The 17,254-nt window shown below is 44.3% G+C and overlaps 2 protein-coding genes across 3 annotated transcripts; both read right to left on the minus strand.

Annotated features, from left to right (window-relative positions):
* Positions 1-3,748: 3,748 nt before the first annotated feature.
* f2 (coagulation factor II (thrombin)) lies at positions 3,749-9,705 on the minus strand. The gene is made up of 14 exons (XM_018763232.1): positions 9,577-9,705; positions 8,873-9,033; positions 8,500-8,524; positions 8,176-8,256; positions 7,823-7,928; positions 7,597-7,730; positions 7,047-7,352; positions 6,587-6,697; positions 5,981-6,107; positions 5,534-5,701; positions 5,192-5,365; positions 4,418-4,596; positions 4,215-4,285; positions 3,749-3,974 (listed from the first exon to the last, which is right to left on the minus strand). Exons 1-14 carry the CDS (start codon positions 9,647-9,649, stop codon positions 3,822-3,824), a joined length of 1,869 nt encoding a protein of 622 aa, XP_018618748.1. The 5' UTR covers positions 9,650-9,705; the 3' UTR covers positions 3,749-3,821.
* Positions 9,706-10,248: 543 nt separating this feature from the next.
* znf408 (zinc finger protein 408) lies at positions 10,249-17,252 on the minus strand. 2 transcript variants are annotated; one of them, XM_018763975.1, is made up of 5 exons: positions 17,057-17,252; positions 14,869-15,059; positions 14,521-14,588; positions 13,515-13,819; positions 10,249-13,243 (listed from the first exon to the last, which is right to left on the minus strand). In XM_018763975.1, the coding sequence occupies exons 2-5, from the start codon at positions 15,046-15,048 to the stop codon at positions 11,274-11,276; spliced, it is 2,523 nt and encodes an 840-aa protein (XP_018619491.1). In that variant the 5' UTR covers positions 15,049-15,059; positions 17,057-17,252; the 3' UTR covers positions 10,249-11,273. The 2 variants fall into 2 exon arrangements, with proteins under 2 accessions (XP_018619491.1, XP_018619490.1); XM_018763974.1 differs by lacking the exon at positions 17,057-17,252 and adding an exon at positions 16,609-16,702.
* Positions 17,253-17,254: the final 2 nt, after the last annotated feature.

Raw genomic sequence — 17,254 nt, forward strand, 5'->3', positions numbered from 1 at the left:
CTCTCTGTGTCACTCACACACTATGGCTGAACCTGAACAGCATGTCTTTGGATTGTGAGAGGAAACAGGAGCACCCGGAGGAAACCCACGCAAACATGGGAGAACATACAAACTCCACACAGACCGAGTGGGGATCGAACCCACGTCCTCTTGCACCACCCAGGCGCAGTGAGACAGCAGCACTACTCGCTGCGCCACCGTGCCACCTTTTTGTAACACAGTCGTTGTCGAGTTCAGTTTTCATTCCGCACGTCATGTGTGCAGGGAACAAAAGTGACGAAGAAAAGGCTGGTGTGCTTTCTCGTTTGACTGACATGACCTGAGAGACATAAACACTACACTGTGGTGTCACACTGTGGTATTAACAACTGATATACAAAGTGAATCACTGATACTTAGCGCCATGTAACCGCTGCACAGCAGACAATGTTTATCAGGACAAGCCTGGGTGTGTGTTTACGTGTGTCACCTAACTAGATATGAACGGCCGCTGGGCACTGACTGAAAACATATTGATTTGGGTGATAACATTCTTAGTGTGAAAACGCTGGCGCAACAGCACTGTTTGATGTGATCCCATTTCCAAACACGAGTCAGCACATGCCATGTGAAATGCGTAACTAGGGACAGAAATGCAGCTCGGGGCGTCATACGGCACAAAGACATATTCACTTTGAGAACTCGGCTGAATAAGAGGAACGCTTTGAGCTGCACGTCTGATTATCGCATATTTTTCACTTGAAACGGTGGCGCAGCGGGTTTGGCTGGATCCCGCTCTCTGGCAGGTCTGGGGTTCGAGTCCTGCTTGGGGTGCCTTGCGACAGACTAGCAGCACTGTCCCAGTTTGTTCAGTGTGAAAAGTGATGGATTACTGGACCACTGAACCATGTAATATTACTGTTGTTGGCCTCCTCCTAGTACTATGGTAAATAAAACAGGCACCACTGCACTACCCACACATTCCTCTTAATAATAATATATTAAACTTTTACTATGACTTTCAATGTTGTATAATCAACTTTGCTTACCCATTTAAACAGCAGGGTACTCGCTGTATTGGTTTATGCGCCTCGATCAATAGTATTACAGTGGGATTCCAACCAACAACCAACCGGAAGGCAACAACTCTATCATACGTGAAATATCCATAGCAACGCAACCAGCACATGCATATCAGAAGGAAATCTGCACGCCTCTCAATCATTCTGTAGCGGAAACTGCACAAGTGACACCACCCCCCCATCGCCGCAGTTATTTCTGCAAATAATGAGTCTTCCCCCTGTTGGGATAGTACAGAACTGCCAGTATTACCACCTATCTAGTATTCATTTGCATTCAGTGTCTATTTTGGCAATATTTGCCTATTCCTCCATTATTCCAGTGTCTGCTATCACTACTCGCTGTAAACACGCTGCTGCCGTCGCTTCGCGCAAGTCCCTTTGGAATTGGTCAAGTTTTTAATCTATCTAGTCATATCTCCACCGCTGGACATTATTGATTTATTCATACATCTTATGTTTTTCTTGAAAGCAACTGAGAATTTTTTTACCCATTTACAGAGCTGGATTTTGTTTTTTTCACTCAAGCAGTTTACAGTTTGCACCCGGATGAAAGGTACTATATTAGGAGGTGCAACTTGAACCCGGGTCCTCTGAGTGTAAGGGGGGCTGCTCTAACTGCTACGCCACCTGCTGGCCCCGACGGGACCTAGAACGACACGAGTATCAATGTGGGACCGAGAAGCCGAATGACACGGGCAGACGAGATGGATGAGACAAGACACCACCATGGCTGGATCGAGTCCCTCACACACCTCGACTTCAGAAAACACACTGCGTACTGTTACTTGTGTGTTCCCAGCAGAAGGGGCCTGTAAGGAATATAATAAGAGACACTATACAAGATTTCTAAAATTTGCTTTTCAGACTTAATAAATTACAAACTGTGCTGTGGTTTAACTCGTCTTCTCATCACGTCACGATTCGATTTGTTGTTGTTTTGGTGCAAATGCAAATGGGGAATTAGCAATAATAAGCGCAAATGAATGACGTAACCAGAACTCTCCGTATTATCATGAGGAAACCACACTAGTGAGGTAAACTGAACATTTTGTACAGCACCGACACGACGGTAATTAACAAAAAGAGACGAAAGGAAATGTAATAATCACCTTCCCGGCGGTGCGACTACTAGTCTGTCTAGTCCACACGATGCGATGGTATCTTTCAGCCCAGGCGCCAGCCCGACAGAGACAGACACACCTCAGCGGAACACTCACTTAAAAACACCCCGTAACTTAGTAACTGTCCGTACCTTACTCTTATTTAGAATGTCAAATAAAATGCATATCACACTTCTACAAAACTGAATTAGTCCTTTTGAAACAGTATGCTTACCTCGCACTCCGTCAGGTAGCGCCCTCCAGTCTACTACCGCCTTTCCGAAAGCTGGAACGTTAACTGGAAACTTCCGGTATAGGTACGGAAGTAGGACTCGTTTTAACAATATACTTCCGGGGGCGCGGAGGTCGTGGATGCTAGCGGAATCCGATTAAATAGCTAGTGGTTCATGAACGGTAACAAACACTTCTTTGGTGGTCTGTGGGGTTTGCAGAATTCCTTTACTGTTCTCTTAGCATTCATAAAGGTTTATGTTGTTGCTTTACTTTGCCCCTCCGTCCTGTCAATAAAGCGTTTAAAAAACAAATTCTTGTTTTTTTTTAATACACCAGTGAATCTCACACACACATTTTGAAATATAATAATTCGTTCATTGTTTCCAACTATGAAAAAATTAGTTTTCCACGTCATTGGTAAATACAGAAAGTCACGTCCCCGCCTTAACAAAGGTGGCAAACATGAAATATTTAACATAATTGTACTTTAGAACATACAGTAAGTAACTAAAGGTATTGAATTAAAAGTGGAAGTGCGTTAATTCTGTCCCCAAATGCAGACATTTACACGCACTTTATGATTCTGAGAGCTTTTAAGTGCATTAATGCTCATTTTCTCAGATGTCACCAGGTACATGACACCATCTGCTGGTGTATGATGTCCCAATGTGATGAGCTGCACTGGCCTGTACTCTGAAGTTACCCTGGTAAACAGGCTCACAGTGCACTTACCTGGTTGTTTTTTTCCTCTCAATGAGAAACACTTGTCAGTTATGACTCATGATCAGTTATTAAATGCATCAGTGATGCTATTTCAATGCTTTACTAATTCAGCTTAGTTCAAAATCTGCTCGACATTTTCTAGAACTCTCTGAAAACACTCATTTGTGCAATTCCAAACACATAATCATTATTACATGCTATTAATAAATACTGTTTTGTCCTTAACTGTAGCTTTTTAAAAAAAAAAAAAAAAAAAATCTCTACCTGCACAAGTAAAATCTACACATGTAGATGCAAACCCTAGATCAGTCTGCTGAAAATTATGTCATAAAATTAAAAATCAATAAAATATTTGTAAGCATCCATGTGTGGCATGCTTTAGTTATTATATTCCTCTGGATTCTTATGAGTTGTATGGGAAATGGGCAATACTATTGCACCTTTGACACATTTAGATCTTATCGATATTTTTACATTAATCCATCCATCCATCCATTTTTACATTAAAGTGATTATTATTGTTGTCACGATCATCATCATCACCGTCGTCACCCTGACCTCATCACGGCACAAAGTAATTGCCTATAAAGTGTCTAATATAATAAAAGAAAAATCCATAATACAAGGCAGTGAGATGTCTTACAATTCAGTGTAAAGTTTATTGAACTCTGACTGAAATAACGAAACGGCGACGTTATTCGTGTCAGTCATCATCGCTGGCACTGTCCTCAATGACCTTCTTCATCCATTTCATCATGCGGAATAGGTGGGTGTAGAATCCATACTTTCCGTCCCTGTCACAACCCTCTCCCCACGACACGATTCCCACCTGGTACCACCGGCTGTCATCCGGATTCTGGGACAGAAACACGCTCATCATTGGAGACATTTTCTGGAAGCCATATGCCATCATTATTATACGTCCATCCTGACTGAAAGCGGAACCTTACGTGTAACACGCTTACGCTTCAGACAATTTCAAAAACCTTGTCTGTTCATGCGTCCTGGTGGCATTTGTCTTACCGATTTTCTCAGAACAGATGCACATGACTGGTGAGAACGGAAAGGGAGCCTAGGAAGAAAGACGCTGCATTACCTTCATAACGAAAGGGCCTCCGCTGTCTCCTTCACAAGCATCTCCTCTGGTTGTGTCCTCTGGTTTGTACCCTGAAGCACAGAAAAAAACACTCGAGGCTTTATTATGTAAAGCAGAAATTTGGAGGGTGGAGGAGCGGCTGACACGCTGAATGAAGCCGCGTAAGACGAAGCCGTGGCAAACGGGTCGCCTGCAACCCTCACCTGCACAGAACATGTTATCCGTGATGGGGATGTTCGTGGATGCCCTACAGGTCGCATGTTCTACAATGGGCAAGTGAATCTGCTGCAGGACGGTGGGTAGGTTGCCTGGGGAATAGGACCAGGACTCCTTCAGGTTCCCCCAGCCACTGACCCGACCCTTGTAGCCGGTGAACATCAGCCTGCAAGGACAATTACAACCTGCTATTTCAAGTGGAGCCTCCCTTGAGAATTCATTTAGTTTAACCTTTTATGCGGCAATGTATTTAATGGAGGGGACCACGGTGGTGCAGCGAGTTTGGCCGGGTCCTGCTCCCTGGTGGGTCTGGGGCTCGAATTCCGCTTGCGGTGCCTTGCGATGGACTGGCGTCCCATCCTGGGTGTGTCCACTCCCCTTCCCCCTCCGGCCTTGCGCCCTGCGTTGCCGGGTTAGGCTCCGGTTCACCGCGACCCCGCTTGGGACAAGCGGCTTCAGACAATGTGTGTGTGTGTGTGTGTGTGTGTGTGTGTGTGTGTGTGTGTGTGTAATGGTGAGACTTGAAGCCAAAATGGGAAAAAGTATACAGTGACTTCAAAAATGTCCCTGAAGAACACATGGTCCTAAAAGATGAGTATATTTAGGAGCAAGTGTCTTGTAAAAATGAATTCATGGAAAGGATTTTCTTTTTAAATCTGACTGAAAGAACAGGAAAATGGTTTATTTATAAAAAAAAAAAAAAAAAAAGCTAATCTCACATTTACAACTCTAATATTGTCAGGACTGATGGATCTTCTTACGTCCTTGCGATTTTCTTGGTTGGCAGGCAAACTGGATGGATTTCACTGCTGAAGGTTATAGGCTTCTTCATATGCAGTAGCGCGATGTCCCGGTTCAGGTTTTCCTTCCAGTTGTACTTTGGATGGACGATGATCTTGTCAAGGGCCACAATCTTCTCTGTGCCTCTCTCAAACCTGACGGGTCATAAAAAGAGTCGAAAGCACTTCAGTGTGGATGAGGGTGCATAGCATCGCTCTATTAGAACACTGTGGCCTCCTGTCCAGTAAATGACTTAAATCCAGCCCCAGAGAGCACGTGTTGCGCATGTGTGAAAAGACCACACACGTATCCCTTCCACTAACTTGGAACGGTAATGCTTGCCAAGGCGGACCAGAATGTCATCGGTGGTGAAGTTCTTGCCCCAGGGCGGGTACAGTATGCAGTGGGCGGCGGTGAGTATCCACTCGTTGCTGATCAGACTGGCTCCACACAGAAGCTCCTGGGGACTCTTCTTGTAGAGCATCACCTGCCTGCCGGTCAGACCAAGATCACATACACATTCAAGAGCCCCACTCAATTAATTTCCCCGAAAACATACCCAGGCCTTTTGTTTTTCATACAGCTATCATTCAAAATGAGCTTATTAGTGAGAAGGATGGGAAAACAATACTTGGACAAAGATCAAGGTTTATTTTACGTCGTATAATTGAAGAATTTAACGGAAAAGTCCAAATACTACCTAGTTTTCTGTTGTGTTATGTTTGCAGCTTGTGAACAAGAAGAATAAAACAGATGTAGTGAGTTATTACCATGGCGAGCTGCCTACTTCTGCATCCTTGCCCTTCACAATTCGAACTGCTTGGTAGGAATCTAGGAGCTCCTGTTCCGTCTCGTCTTGCTTGTTCACGCTTTCGAACATCGGCCGCAGCCCGCACACTGCAAACCACGTCAGCGCACAGAAATGGCAAACGTTATTTTAACATTTTTATTGACTTCGAGCTACCTTAACAAAAAAATTAAAAAAAAAAAAAAAAAAACAATTTAAAACGAATGAAAATAAAAATGCTTCATTTCCACAAACGCTCATTCATTGCCAGCTGTTAACCGATTCATAATGTACAACATCTGTCTTTTTATAATTGATCACCAACACTCCAGACACAAGCCGTAAACACCGTGGAAGGAAGTTGGCTTAAATGGCTTCTAGGCTCCTGCTCTGTTTCAGTGTGTTTTTACTGCCAACTAGTGGCTGGCTTTGGAAATGCAGCTCACGTTCCCTCCTAAGGAGCTCAGGGTTTCAAACCATGTGTGCTTCTGCTCGAGACCTGATCCCTTTATTTAATTCGTATATTCCATTGCACTCGGTGAAACATTTCTCCCAAGAAGGCAAGTAAACCGACACTCGCTCCACTTACCTTCCTCACCCTGGCCAAAACTACGGGGTTCGAAAAAGGCCTTTTGTGCCTCGCCACCCACGGTCCTTTCACGTCCCTCTGTATCGTCTGCAAACTTACTGAGGGGTTCATCTGATTTAAAGGAGCATCAGACACTGTTCAGCAAGACGCTTCCAAGATATTCTTTCAACACAAAATGTGTTTATAAGGACAATATTCAAAACACTCTTAAAGACCTTTATTTCTTTATCGTTTTTTAGTGAAAAATTCCTCTCAAATGAATTACTTTTCATCTCTATCCATATTCTCGCAGCAATTTCCGCCCTTCAAATATAAGGTCTACGACTTGCTTTCATCATCGTGCAGATGTCACGTATAGGATATGATTTTGCTGAGATGCATAGCGTCTACACTTGGTCTGCTGTGAAGCACCAGCTCCCTCCATCTATGCAACATTGTCACGTGCACCAAACAACTTTACCGCACAGCTCCAAGCTGCAGTAGTCCATCGTGATATTGGGGTGATCCACAAAGCACCACGGTCCCTCCAGGTCCTCATCGGGGTTTCGGCAGTGGTTCTGCACCAGCTTTACTTCGGGAAGGAACTCATGGCCAGCGCTGAACGCGACCGCTTTCGGTGATGACCACAGAAGGCACTTGAAGCCCCGTACAGTGACAGAGAGGGTGCCCGTGTAGTCCAGCCCACTGTTTAGTAAGCAGTCGCTTGTGACCTTTTTACCCTTCCCACCTGAAGGTGCCTGGGTTTCGATTGGAGCAAGCGGCTCTCCTACGGAGGGGAAAACACAAGGAAGTCGAGAAGAAAACACGAACCCCGCAAGGTCGCGCCACACACACCGGGACGCGCTTCTTCTCTCTCCACCGAGGCTGTATCTGTCCTCCACGAATGGAAGTGTGAAAATCTATCGCTGGGTTTCCAGCACAAGCAGCTACACCTTTCACTAAATTGCTCTGCTTTACTATGTTATGCAACTGTGAGGCAAGTAAATGGTGGGTGCGGGGCTGAGACCTACCGCACTTTGGGATATTGCAGTGCTCCCTCCTGATAACGGGGTTCCGAGTGTAGCACCAGGGCCCCTTGGGGCTTTGGTCGGGGTTCCGACAGTGGTTCTCAGTCAGGCTTGAGTCAAGCGACACGTTGAACTCCCTTAAAGGTAACGGAGGGTAGGGGAGAAAGTCAGCCGACTGCTCGGCGGTTCAGGTGCCGTCGCTCCGGCTGAACATGTTTCTGGAACTTACGTGATTTTGTGCGGGAAGTTGCTCTTCCAGAACTGACATGCTATCTTTGACGCCGTAACCGAAACGTTACCCCGGTATTCCATACCGATACCTGTGATGCACTGACCTGAAGGAGCCACAGATGGCAGAATCCGTCAGACACGCTCGGCCGAATTTGGCCCATAAACAAGTCGTCGCACAATCCCCGGTATACGATATGATCAATTGCCAGTATGATTTATATTATCAATGTGATTTTTTTTTGCACTCGTACAGAGCTGCGGCACACATCTCAGTAACCGCTACATCCTCCGAGACATTAAACATCTCAGCTTTTCAGCACCCGGTGTTACACAGGCTACCACGGTCGGTACCTTCAGCTTTTTTAGGGGTCAAGCACTTTCTCAGGTTTTCAGTGTTGCTCTTGGTTCTTTGCAGTTTGGGGCCATTGCATACTGAAAAAAACATACGTAGATTATAAGATGTTGTGTCGTGAGTAACAGAAAACGACGGCAATATCCCCAAAGACGACTCCCTGCTAACAGCCGCCGAAAACGCGCCGGCGACGTTTACGGTTTCTCATTTGTACTTTGTTCCTGGATCAGCTATTTACATTTGATGTTGAAACCGGTGACCACACACTTTGTACTGTTTAGGGAAAATGTTATACTCTGATTAGATAAAATATTTGTCCTTACCCCCATATCTGGCCCAAAAAGTTGCCTGGATGTGAAAAAAGGAGATTTAATGGCACAGCCGTTAGGGGATTACAAATAAACAGCATGTGAATATTAAAATATAACTAATATAATGCTGTGCAGACAGAACAGGTGGTAAATGTACCTCCTATTAGAACTGTAATAGAACAGAATTGTAAATATGCATTTTTGATCATGGAATAAAGCTGCTGCGTTTAAGATGTTAGAACGTAACATTGACATGAAAAGGAGGAATTTAAAATATATATATGTGCATTGAGAAATATATATATCTATATACACAGTATATATATATGCGCCTTTTTTGAGCAGACAAAAAGACAGCGGCTACTGGCCGGCGCCTTTGACTTACGGTTTTGCCCACATCCTCGTGCACTTCGCGAGCCTCCTCGTAGTTGCAAATCTCTTCCAAACACTCTCTCTCCAGGTTCCCTGCCTTTAACTCCTCTAGCAAGGAGTTGGCTCTCCTGGCACGGACGAAAACTTGACTGGCAGATTTGGAATCAAGGAACACTGCAGATGGAAGAAGAAGGAGGAGGAGAAAGAGGAAAAATTTGATTTTTTTATTAGGAAATACCGCGGCCGCGTCCCGCTTTCGAAAATAACGATCGGATGAACTTTATGGCCATGAGGCATTATGCGTATAATCTTGTGATTAGTTGTGTGTTGTTCGTATGAGACAGTATCTGCCCCGCCGAGTCAAAAATGATGAAATATGTATCGATAGAAAGCATCACTTACCATTATTTCAACAGTTTTACAGTAATCTTCCTGATGTAATTAATGAAAGATAAACCACTTCTGCCCCCATTATTTCACTACGGGGGCAGCGGGTGGCGTGGTGGTTAGTGCTGCCTGCTTTAGACTCAGAAGAACTTGGGTTCAAATCTTGCCTCCTCCTGTAGTACTGTTGATCAAAGTACTTACCCTCAACTGCTACAGTAAAAATTACTCTGCTGTAAAAACCAGTATATTATTGCTGTGTTCTGGAAAAGCATGAAGTAAACGTATCAATGTGAAGCTGCGTTTCTTTTATTATAAAGCAAAGTCTCTCACCATTTTCACCGTACATGAGGTGAAGGGTGGCAGACAAGACGATGCAGACGACAGGCACTGCTATCCCACCCATTGTCTCCGGCGGCTGGAGCCTGAATGAAGCGGAGCGCCTGCCTCCGCTCTGAAACCTTCATCATCCGCCCTCACGCACACTATTCAGCCTTCTGGTTAATATTGAACTATAGGAGGGCTAAAAAGGCATACAATGTCTAACCTCGAGAAGGTCAGTACCCCCCATCAACTCGGGATGCTCGCTAATGACACCTCTTACGGTCACGAACAGAAGAATCTATCTTTAAGACATGGAATCAAGGGGTTGCAAAGATATGGCAGCAAATAGCATAGACGCACGCTTGTAACCTGACTGTTGCCAGTTCTAGTCCCAGGATAGTCCCTGTTGTAGCGTCACTCAGTGAGGAGCTCAACCTAAATGACCTTTTTGAAGATACCCAGCTGTGTAAACAGGATTATGGAGACCAACTCGAAAAAATACATTGACCTTGGTCAGGAGCTCAGCTACACACAATTATGTTTGTGTTTCACCAATAGTGAAATATAAGCAATATAAATAAAAGCAGAATTTTAACCAAATCGTGAAAACCTGTGACATTTATTAATAGTACGGGAGAGGTATTTATGTATGAAAGGACTCTTGATTAGCTTCATTGTCACGTGCATCTTTATTTACCAATTTTACTTGTCTGACACTTAAACCCAAAGCAACTTTAAACCACAGTTTGGCAATTTATATACTGCGGGTATTAAGCAGAGCGAGTACCTTACTACCAAGTACCTTGCTATATGGTATAAAGAAATAGCACAGAGTGGGATTTGATCCTACTGGTCACCAGTTGAAGGCCATGTCTTTAACCACAACACCTCCCACTGCTGGACTTTCAAACAGAACGCTGTTGAACTAATATCAGACACATATTTTCCCCAAGAGAGGAAACGATTTTTCTCAAGATGTTACATACTGCACCAGACTGTTTTATTACTTGTCTGCAATTATTATTATCGTTTTTCATGATCTTTCCATAAGTGGATGAGACACTGTATAGGGTTAGACAATTTATCATAGTGTTTCAGTAAAATCTTTTCCTTCCTCTGAATTGGACAGTACAAATAAAAATGTGCTATTAAGGACTCAACAGATGGGTTCAGAAAGAATGCTTTTTCACAGTGTTTACAAAGATTTCCCCAAATACACATCTGTAATTTACATATTCTGCATTAGACCACGGAATGACGACATAAAGCAGTGTCCCTGTGGAATTTCCTGTTTTAAGAGCACAAGTCGAAAAGAGCTCTTGGTAAACAGTGACGAGACAAAGGTCCACCGAGCAGAACTGTCAATATTTGTAGAAATCTTTAACTCTCCCAGTAACTGCACGATTTCACCAGACAACACATACGTTCAGCTCTTCCACTTCAGCAATAATTAATAATTATTTTTTTTTATTAACTAATAACCGCTGACAACTTATAAATAAATAAATATGGGGTATATTTTGAATGATGGTATGAAATACTAAATCACGCCAAAGACATATTTCTTAGGCCTTTACTTAGCATTAAGAATTTCTGATGCATCTGTTTTAATTTTTAACTACCAGTAATCAAGCAATAAATTATCTCATGACAGAAAATTTATCAAAAAATACAATGGAAAAAAAAAAAGTGGGGCAGCTGTCACACTAAGTCCCTGTTTCTATTTCGACAGTCTCAGCCACAGAGCTCAGGCCATCGTCCCCCTGCAGAATGACCATGTTGCCGTGTGTTGTCGGATCCTCCACAATGATGCACTTGCTGGTCGAGTCGGAGATGATGATCTCGATGACGTCCTCGCTGAGCTGAATGTGCTCCTGGCCCGGCTCACCTGCGGAGTTGTCGGCGATCTCATGCATGACTCGGTCGCGTGTGAGAGGCACCTCATCACGGAAAGGGCTCGTGGGGCCGATAATCACCTCGTCCGAGCTGGGTATGAGGGCCAGGTTCTGCACATACACCACCGGCTGCTCCCCCAGGAGCCGCGTGCCCGTCTTCGCACTTGCCTTTCGCCCACCCTTCCTTGGGCGGCCTTTTACGGGGGCAGGGTGACCGCACTCCAGGTCCTCCTGGGCCTCGGCCTGCTCCCCTGCCGCCTGGTCCTCCTTCCGCCGGTGCGCCTGCTGGTGCCGAACGAGGCTCTGCATCAGTGTGTAACTGGCGCCGCATATGGTGCACTTGTGTGGCTTCTCTTCCAGGTGGGACTTCTGGTGTCGCCGCAGCTTGGTGGCTAATGTGTAGCCCTTGCCACACACATCGCATTTGTATGGCCGCTCTCCGGTGTGGAGGCGCTCGTGCGCCCGAAGCGTGTGGGGGTCGCGCAATGCCTTTCCGCACACGGGACACAGGTAGGCTTCTCCGGTGTGCGAGATGAGGTGGCGCCGCAGCTCGGGTACCTGCGAGAAGTGCTGGTCGCAATGGTCGCATTTGTAGGGCTTCTCTCCGGTGTGGATTCGCAAGTGGCCGAGCAGGTTCCCCCGCTGCCGGAAGGTTTTGCCACAGTGGGGACAGGGGTAGGGCCGCTCGCCCGTGTGCAGCCGCATGTGATTCCTGAGCGAGCCCGAATTCGCCAGCTCCTTCCCGCACACGTTGCACTTGGGCTTGGTCGCCTTCACGTTGGCCTCCTTGGAACGGTGGGCCTCTCGGTGGATACGCAGAGACGGTCGCCGGACGAAGGCCTTGCCGCAGACGTCGCAGACAAATGGCCGCTGCCCCGTGTGGAGGACCTCGTGCTCCTTCAAGTCCCGCTTCAGGCCATAGCTCTTGTCGCACTGCTGGCACTTGAACGGCCTCTCGCCCTTGTGCATGAGGAGATGTGCACGGAAGCTCTCCTGGGAGCTGTAGTTCTTCCCACACTCTGTGCACAGGTACGGCTTGAAGTCTGAGTGTGTAAACTTGTGCTTCTTTAAGTGGCACAGCTGGAAGAAGCTCTTGTCACACTCATCGCATTTGTACCTCCTTTCCCTGGCGTCAAAGCTGAAGATGTCCAGGAGTGTCGCGATGCCGCTTCGCACGGCTTCCTGCGTCCTCACCTCAAAGTCCTGGAGCACTTCCTCTGCAATTTCCTGTGTGGCTGAATGCGGAGGTGGACGATCTTCGTTTTCACCTCCGGGAATGTCTGAGCTTTGTTTTCCACTCTCAGCTCCGTGCGCCGGTGCTCCTCCCTCACTCCCTGTGGCAGGACTCGTCTCGCTCCCCTGCTGTTCCAGGACCCTCATTTTCCGCTCCTGCAGACGTTTCTGGATGCGACTCACGAGCGTGTGCACCTTTCTGGGCTTAGCGGCCAGACGGGAACTGGACCTGGAAGGCGCCGATGTTGGCTCAGCACCACACACCCTCTCCCCGAGCACCCCTGTGCCGCTGGGCATTTTCTCCACCGAATGTCCAGCTTCACCCTCACCCACAATCCGATCGGCGTTTAGCTTAGGCGTGTTGCTCTCCCCGCTCCTCTTAGTCTTTCTCTTTTCAGGGTCTCTCAAGGGCTTCTTTCTCATTTGGCCGACGTGTGTTTTCTTCCTTTTGACACAAGTGCGCGGAGTGTCGTCCACATGCTTCCCATCTGCTTGAGGATCCATAGTGTTTGGAACTGCGTGGTTCCCTGCGGAGGGTCCGTTGAGATCTGTTCAATGACAAACAATATCAATCACCTGTAATCTTCAAAAAGTACTACAGCAGACACGAGAGCCCTGTCCATTTGACTTCACCAGTGCTGAACGACTGTGGTAAAACGATGCACTGCGCAGATTTCTGCTCCCGCTGCTTTGCTCACCTGCCATTAATTTTCATCCATCCATCCATCTATATGATGCTTTTCTCCAAAGCTAGCCTAATCATACAAATTTCAAAACAATCAGATATTAATTGACAGGAAGCAGGTATTCAAGCAGTACCTGATGTTGTTGGTTTCTCGCTTCCTTGCGAAGAGTTAGTATCTGCAAGCTGTATACGCTGCTCAGACGCCGTCTCGTCCTTTGATTGGCTGCCGTTGTTCTCGACAGGTAAGCTTTGCGCTGCGCTCTCTGCTTCACAAACCTCTTCCTGCTCCAGCAGCTCAGCAAGCCCCCGCTGCTCCTCCAGACAAATGAGAAGTTCTGTACCTGGGCGTATATCTTCACAGACCCTGAAACAAGCCCTCCCGCCGACACTGTGGATGGCCACGTTCCGCTCTTCCTTGTTGCTCACAACGCAAGCAAACCTGGGGGAAACGGGACGGGTTGTTCAGAGGGACAGAGTAATAAAGCAGCTGTGGCCAAACAAGCACTAACACCCAATTGCTTGTATGGGGAATACTGATGTCAGAAAATGTGTTTTAAAAAGTATTCCACGTCAGGGTACATATTAAAACATGTTTAAAATTTTGAGGATTTTAAAAATTTAAATATTATTTTAAAAAATAATCATTTAAATGTTTTAAAAAATTAATTCATGTTTGAATACATATTAAAAATATGTTTTAATAATTTAGGTTAAAATTTAAAGTTTAAAAATGTCTAGTGTTTCAAAAATTTAAAATAATTTTAAAATTTAGTTAAAATTTAAAATTAAAACAATTTTTAAAATATTATTATATATTTTAAATAATATATATATAATTTGGCTTTTTCATGACAAAGTAAATATTACAAGGCATTTGAAAGTCTGAATTTATTTAAAAAATTAAGTTTAAAAATTTCAAATAATTTGTAATAAATTTTAAATTATTTCATGTTAAGAGTATGAAACATGAAATAATTTAAAAAAATTTTCAAGATCATTTTGAGTATGCAACTAATACACAAAAGAGAAATATGTGGTCCCATATATGGTGGCAATTTCACCAGTATATGGTGAAATTCAGATTTATTTGTGGTCCGATACATTCCTGACTTCAAGGCAGGTTTGTAATTTTTGACATACTTCATCCAGTAACTCGAGTCATTGTGCATTCCGTGTGCGGCGATTCGACTCGATTCTTCTAGTTCTCCCTAAAACGACAAAATAAGACATTCCGTACTAACAGTGTATTATGCAACACAATAAACACAGGTTATATAATTAATGCGACCTCTAATGGTGTGCAGTACAATTCAGAAAACATTGTTTGACCTTTCGTCAACTGATGCCAAGTTGACCACAGTTTACAGAGAGAGGTTTTACATGGTTTAAATGGTACATTTAATAGCAGTTATCAAGCTGACAGTTTTATGGTGGTTTGTTAAAAGTATAACACGATTCAGTTATTGCCTTAAGGAGGAGGAACCTAACCTGATTATGCACTTCACCCAAGAGGGTCCCTTTCTGTAGCGTGTTTCCCACACACCAGAGACCCAAATGCCCGCTGTTTGCCAGGGAAGGACCCACAGTGAGCCCTCTGGGTACCGCCTTCAGGACTCTGTGGAGCAGTTCCTGAGTCCGGCTTGGATGAGTCCCGGATTCCTTCCCCATGTCTGTGGCCACTAAACACAAACAAAAGAAATGTTTAACAACATGGCGGCAGGTATTGCAGTATTTGGGACAGTAGTGGTATAAACTGAAGGTTGTTGGTTTCAATCCCACTCTTGCTGTAGTACCCTTGAGCACGGACGGTACTTTTCCTGAACCGATACAACAAGAATCTCCTGCTTTATTAGTGTAAAGATGATTATTGAGTTTTATGTCACTTTGGAGAAAAGCATCTGTTAAATGAAGGAATGTAAATGTACATGTATATAACATTATTACCTTTTGCAAAGGCATTAACCAACTAAAGGTTTATTTTCCCGCTCTCTGTACTCAGATACTTTACCCTTGATCAGCACCCTACAATTTAAATGCAACTAGGCACTAGACCGTTCTACAAAACTGTGATTATTAGGGTAGGGAGAGAGAAACGAGCATCTAAGCATTGATATCATTGATCTATAAGACTGACAGCAAAAATCTGTGAAAAAAAATGTTCAGCTCAATAATTGCTTTTACACATGATCATGAATAAAACATTCTGCACAATCATATCAGAGACCTTTTAACTGAAATCCTGGCGACCTCCTCCAGCCATGAAACGAGAGCCTATAAATTCCCAGCACTTTGGATGATCGTGATAACAGTTAGTGTGCCGAGTAAGTGCATTACCTTTAAATATGAAAGTTGTTGGCTTTAATCTCCCTCCTTCTGAAATACCCTTGATCAAGGTACTTACCAGGAATGAACAGAGTAAGAATACCTTCCAGTACAAATAAGTAAACTGTAGGGAAGTTGATTACCTAACATTTAAACTGCCTTGAACAACATAGTCAGTGAAAAGGTTAATAGAAATATGAAAATGAACAATAATACATGTTTATGTTGGAGGCATTGCTCTGTTATGCGCTGAAAAGAGCTGCAGGTAAAGGGAACAGGGTATTCAGTCATTTCTCAGCTCTCCCAAGCTCAGCTGTCTTTGTTCAGCTGTCCTGAGCACACAAAGCTACCATGTTTCCCTTTGGACCCAAAGGTCACGGGTTCGAATCCCAGCTGTCATACCCTTAAAGCAAGGAACTTAACCCTAAATTGCTCCAGTAAAATTACCCAGCTGTATAAAATGGCTAAATAATTGTAAACAGCTCAACATACTAAAAGGCTTGGATAAAGTGTCAGATAAAAGAATGAATGTTAAATGGTGTGATCTCCCCACACACTGTGAAGAGCAAGGGGGGGGCAACATGATTAAAAGCCCCCACCCACTTGGCAACCCAGCCCAGTGGGTCAGCCTGCAATGCTGTGCAAACCACCAAACGAGGTTTTTCTTTGGACCTAAATGAGAAACAAACCCAAAGTGGAGCACTTCCATCAGACAACAGGCTCTTTTCCAAGACTCTAGTGCAGCTCCATTTAGACAACTAATAATAATGTTTAAAAATGCTGATGCTGTGCTAAAGAAGCTAGCAAGTAATAACATACTGTTCACAAACATACGACAGGTTTCGACAAGAATACGCGCGATCATAAGAGAGCTTTTTGGAAAAAGAGTTTATATATTTAACTAACTCAGGGTTAATTTTTCCTGTGTGACTTGGCCAATGCGAAATCTTCAGCTCTGCACACAAAACTCCGGGAAAGCCATCGTTCTCCAGCCACTGTTAACGGAAGTCAGCGTGGCCGCGTCCTAAAGCTTCCCCTGGGAAACATTTCCGTTCTAGCACACACATTCTTTCCAAAATACGACATAAAATATTATTATGGTTACATGTTGAACAGGTAAACACAAACCTTATATTTTCAACACATCTGAAGTGTTTACTAAAAATTATGCGTGTTTTCTTTTTGTAAACGGTAATGGAACTAATGGAACAAATTCTGAATCACACACGGCCCGTTTCGTGGTGAGATTATTGTGAAATTTTATGGTGATAAAGCCCGGCTCCGGGTTGAAGTGTATTAATATTGAAACTACCACAAATTTGCAGAATATTTAACAAAATACCTGCTTAATTACCTGGGGGATGGCTTAAAAATGCGTCCAAGGAGCAGTATTTCAAATTAATATTTATAAAGGGGCGTGAGCCTTTTCATCCATATGCTGTTTGTGTTGTTTTGTATTAAAGACTTGTTATAACTCCTCGAAATCAGCAGACACAGAACGCATATATATATCAGACAAGCGAGGAAAACCACTATCTCGCGCTGTTCCCGG

This window comes from Scleropages formosus, chromosome 11 (assembly GCF_900964775.1).
Source record: "Scleropages formosus chromosome 11, fSclFor1.1, whole genome shotgun sequence".
Classification (NCBI taxonomy): Eukaryota; Metazoa; Chordata; class Actinopteri; order Osteoglossiformes; family Osteoglossidae; genus Scleropages; species Scleropages formosus.

Coding starts and splice junctions, on each gene's coding strand:
- f2 (XM_018763232.1), bottom strand. CDS start 9,649: ATGGGTGGGATAGCAGTGCCTGTCGTCTGCATCGTCTTGTCTGCCACC. Junction 7,929..8,175: donor GACCCCTAAAAAAGCTGAAG/GTACCGACCGTG, acceptor TGGCTCCTTCAG/GTCAGTGCATCACAGGTATC. Junction 6,108..6,586: donor TTTTGGCCAGGGTGAGGAAG/GTAAGTGGAGCG, acceptor CGTGGTTTGCAG/TGTGCGGGCTGCGGCCGATG.
- znf408 (XM_018763974.1), bottom strand. Junction 14,589..14,868: donor TGGGTGAAGTGCATAATCAG/GTTAGGTTCCTC, acceptor TTGTCGTTTTAG/GGAGAACTAGAAGAATCGAG. Junction 13,820..14,520: donor GACTCGAGTTACTGGATGAA/GTATGTCAAAAA, acceptor CGTTTCCCCCAG/GTTTGCTTGCGTTGTGAGCA.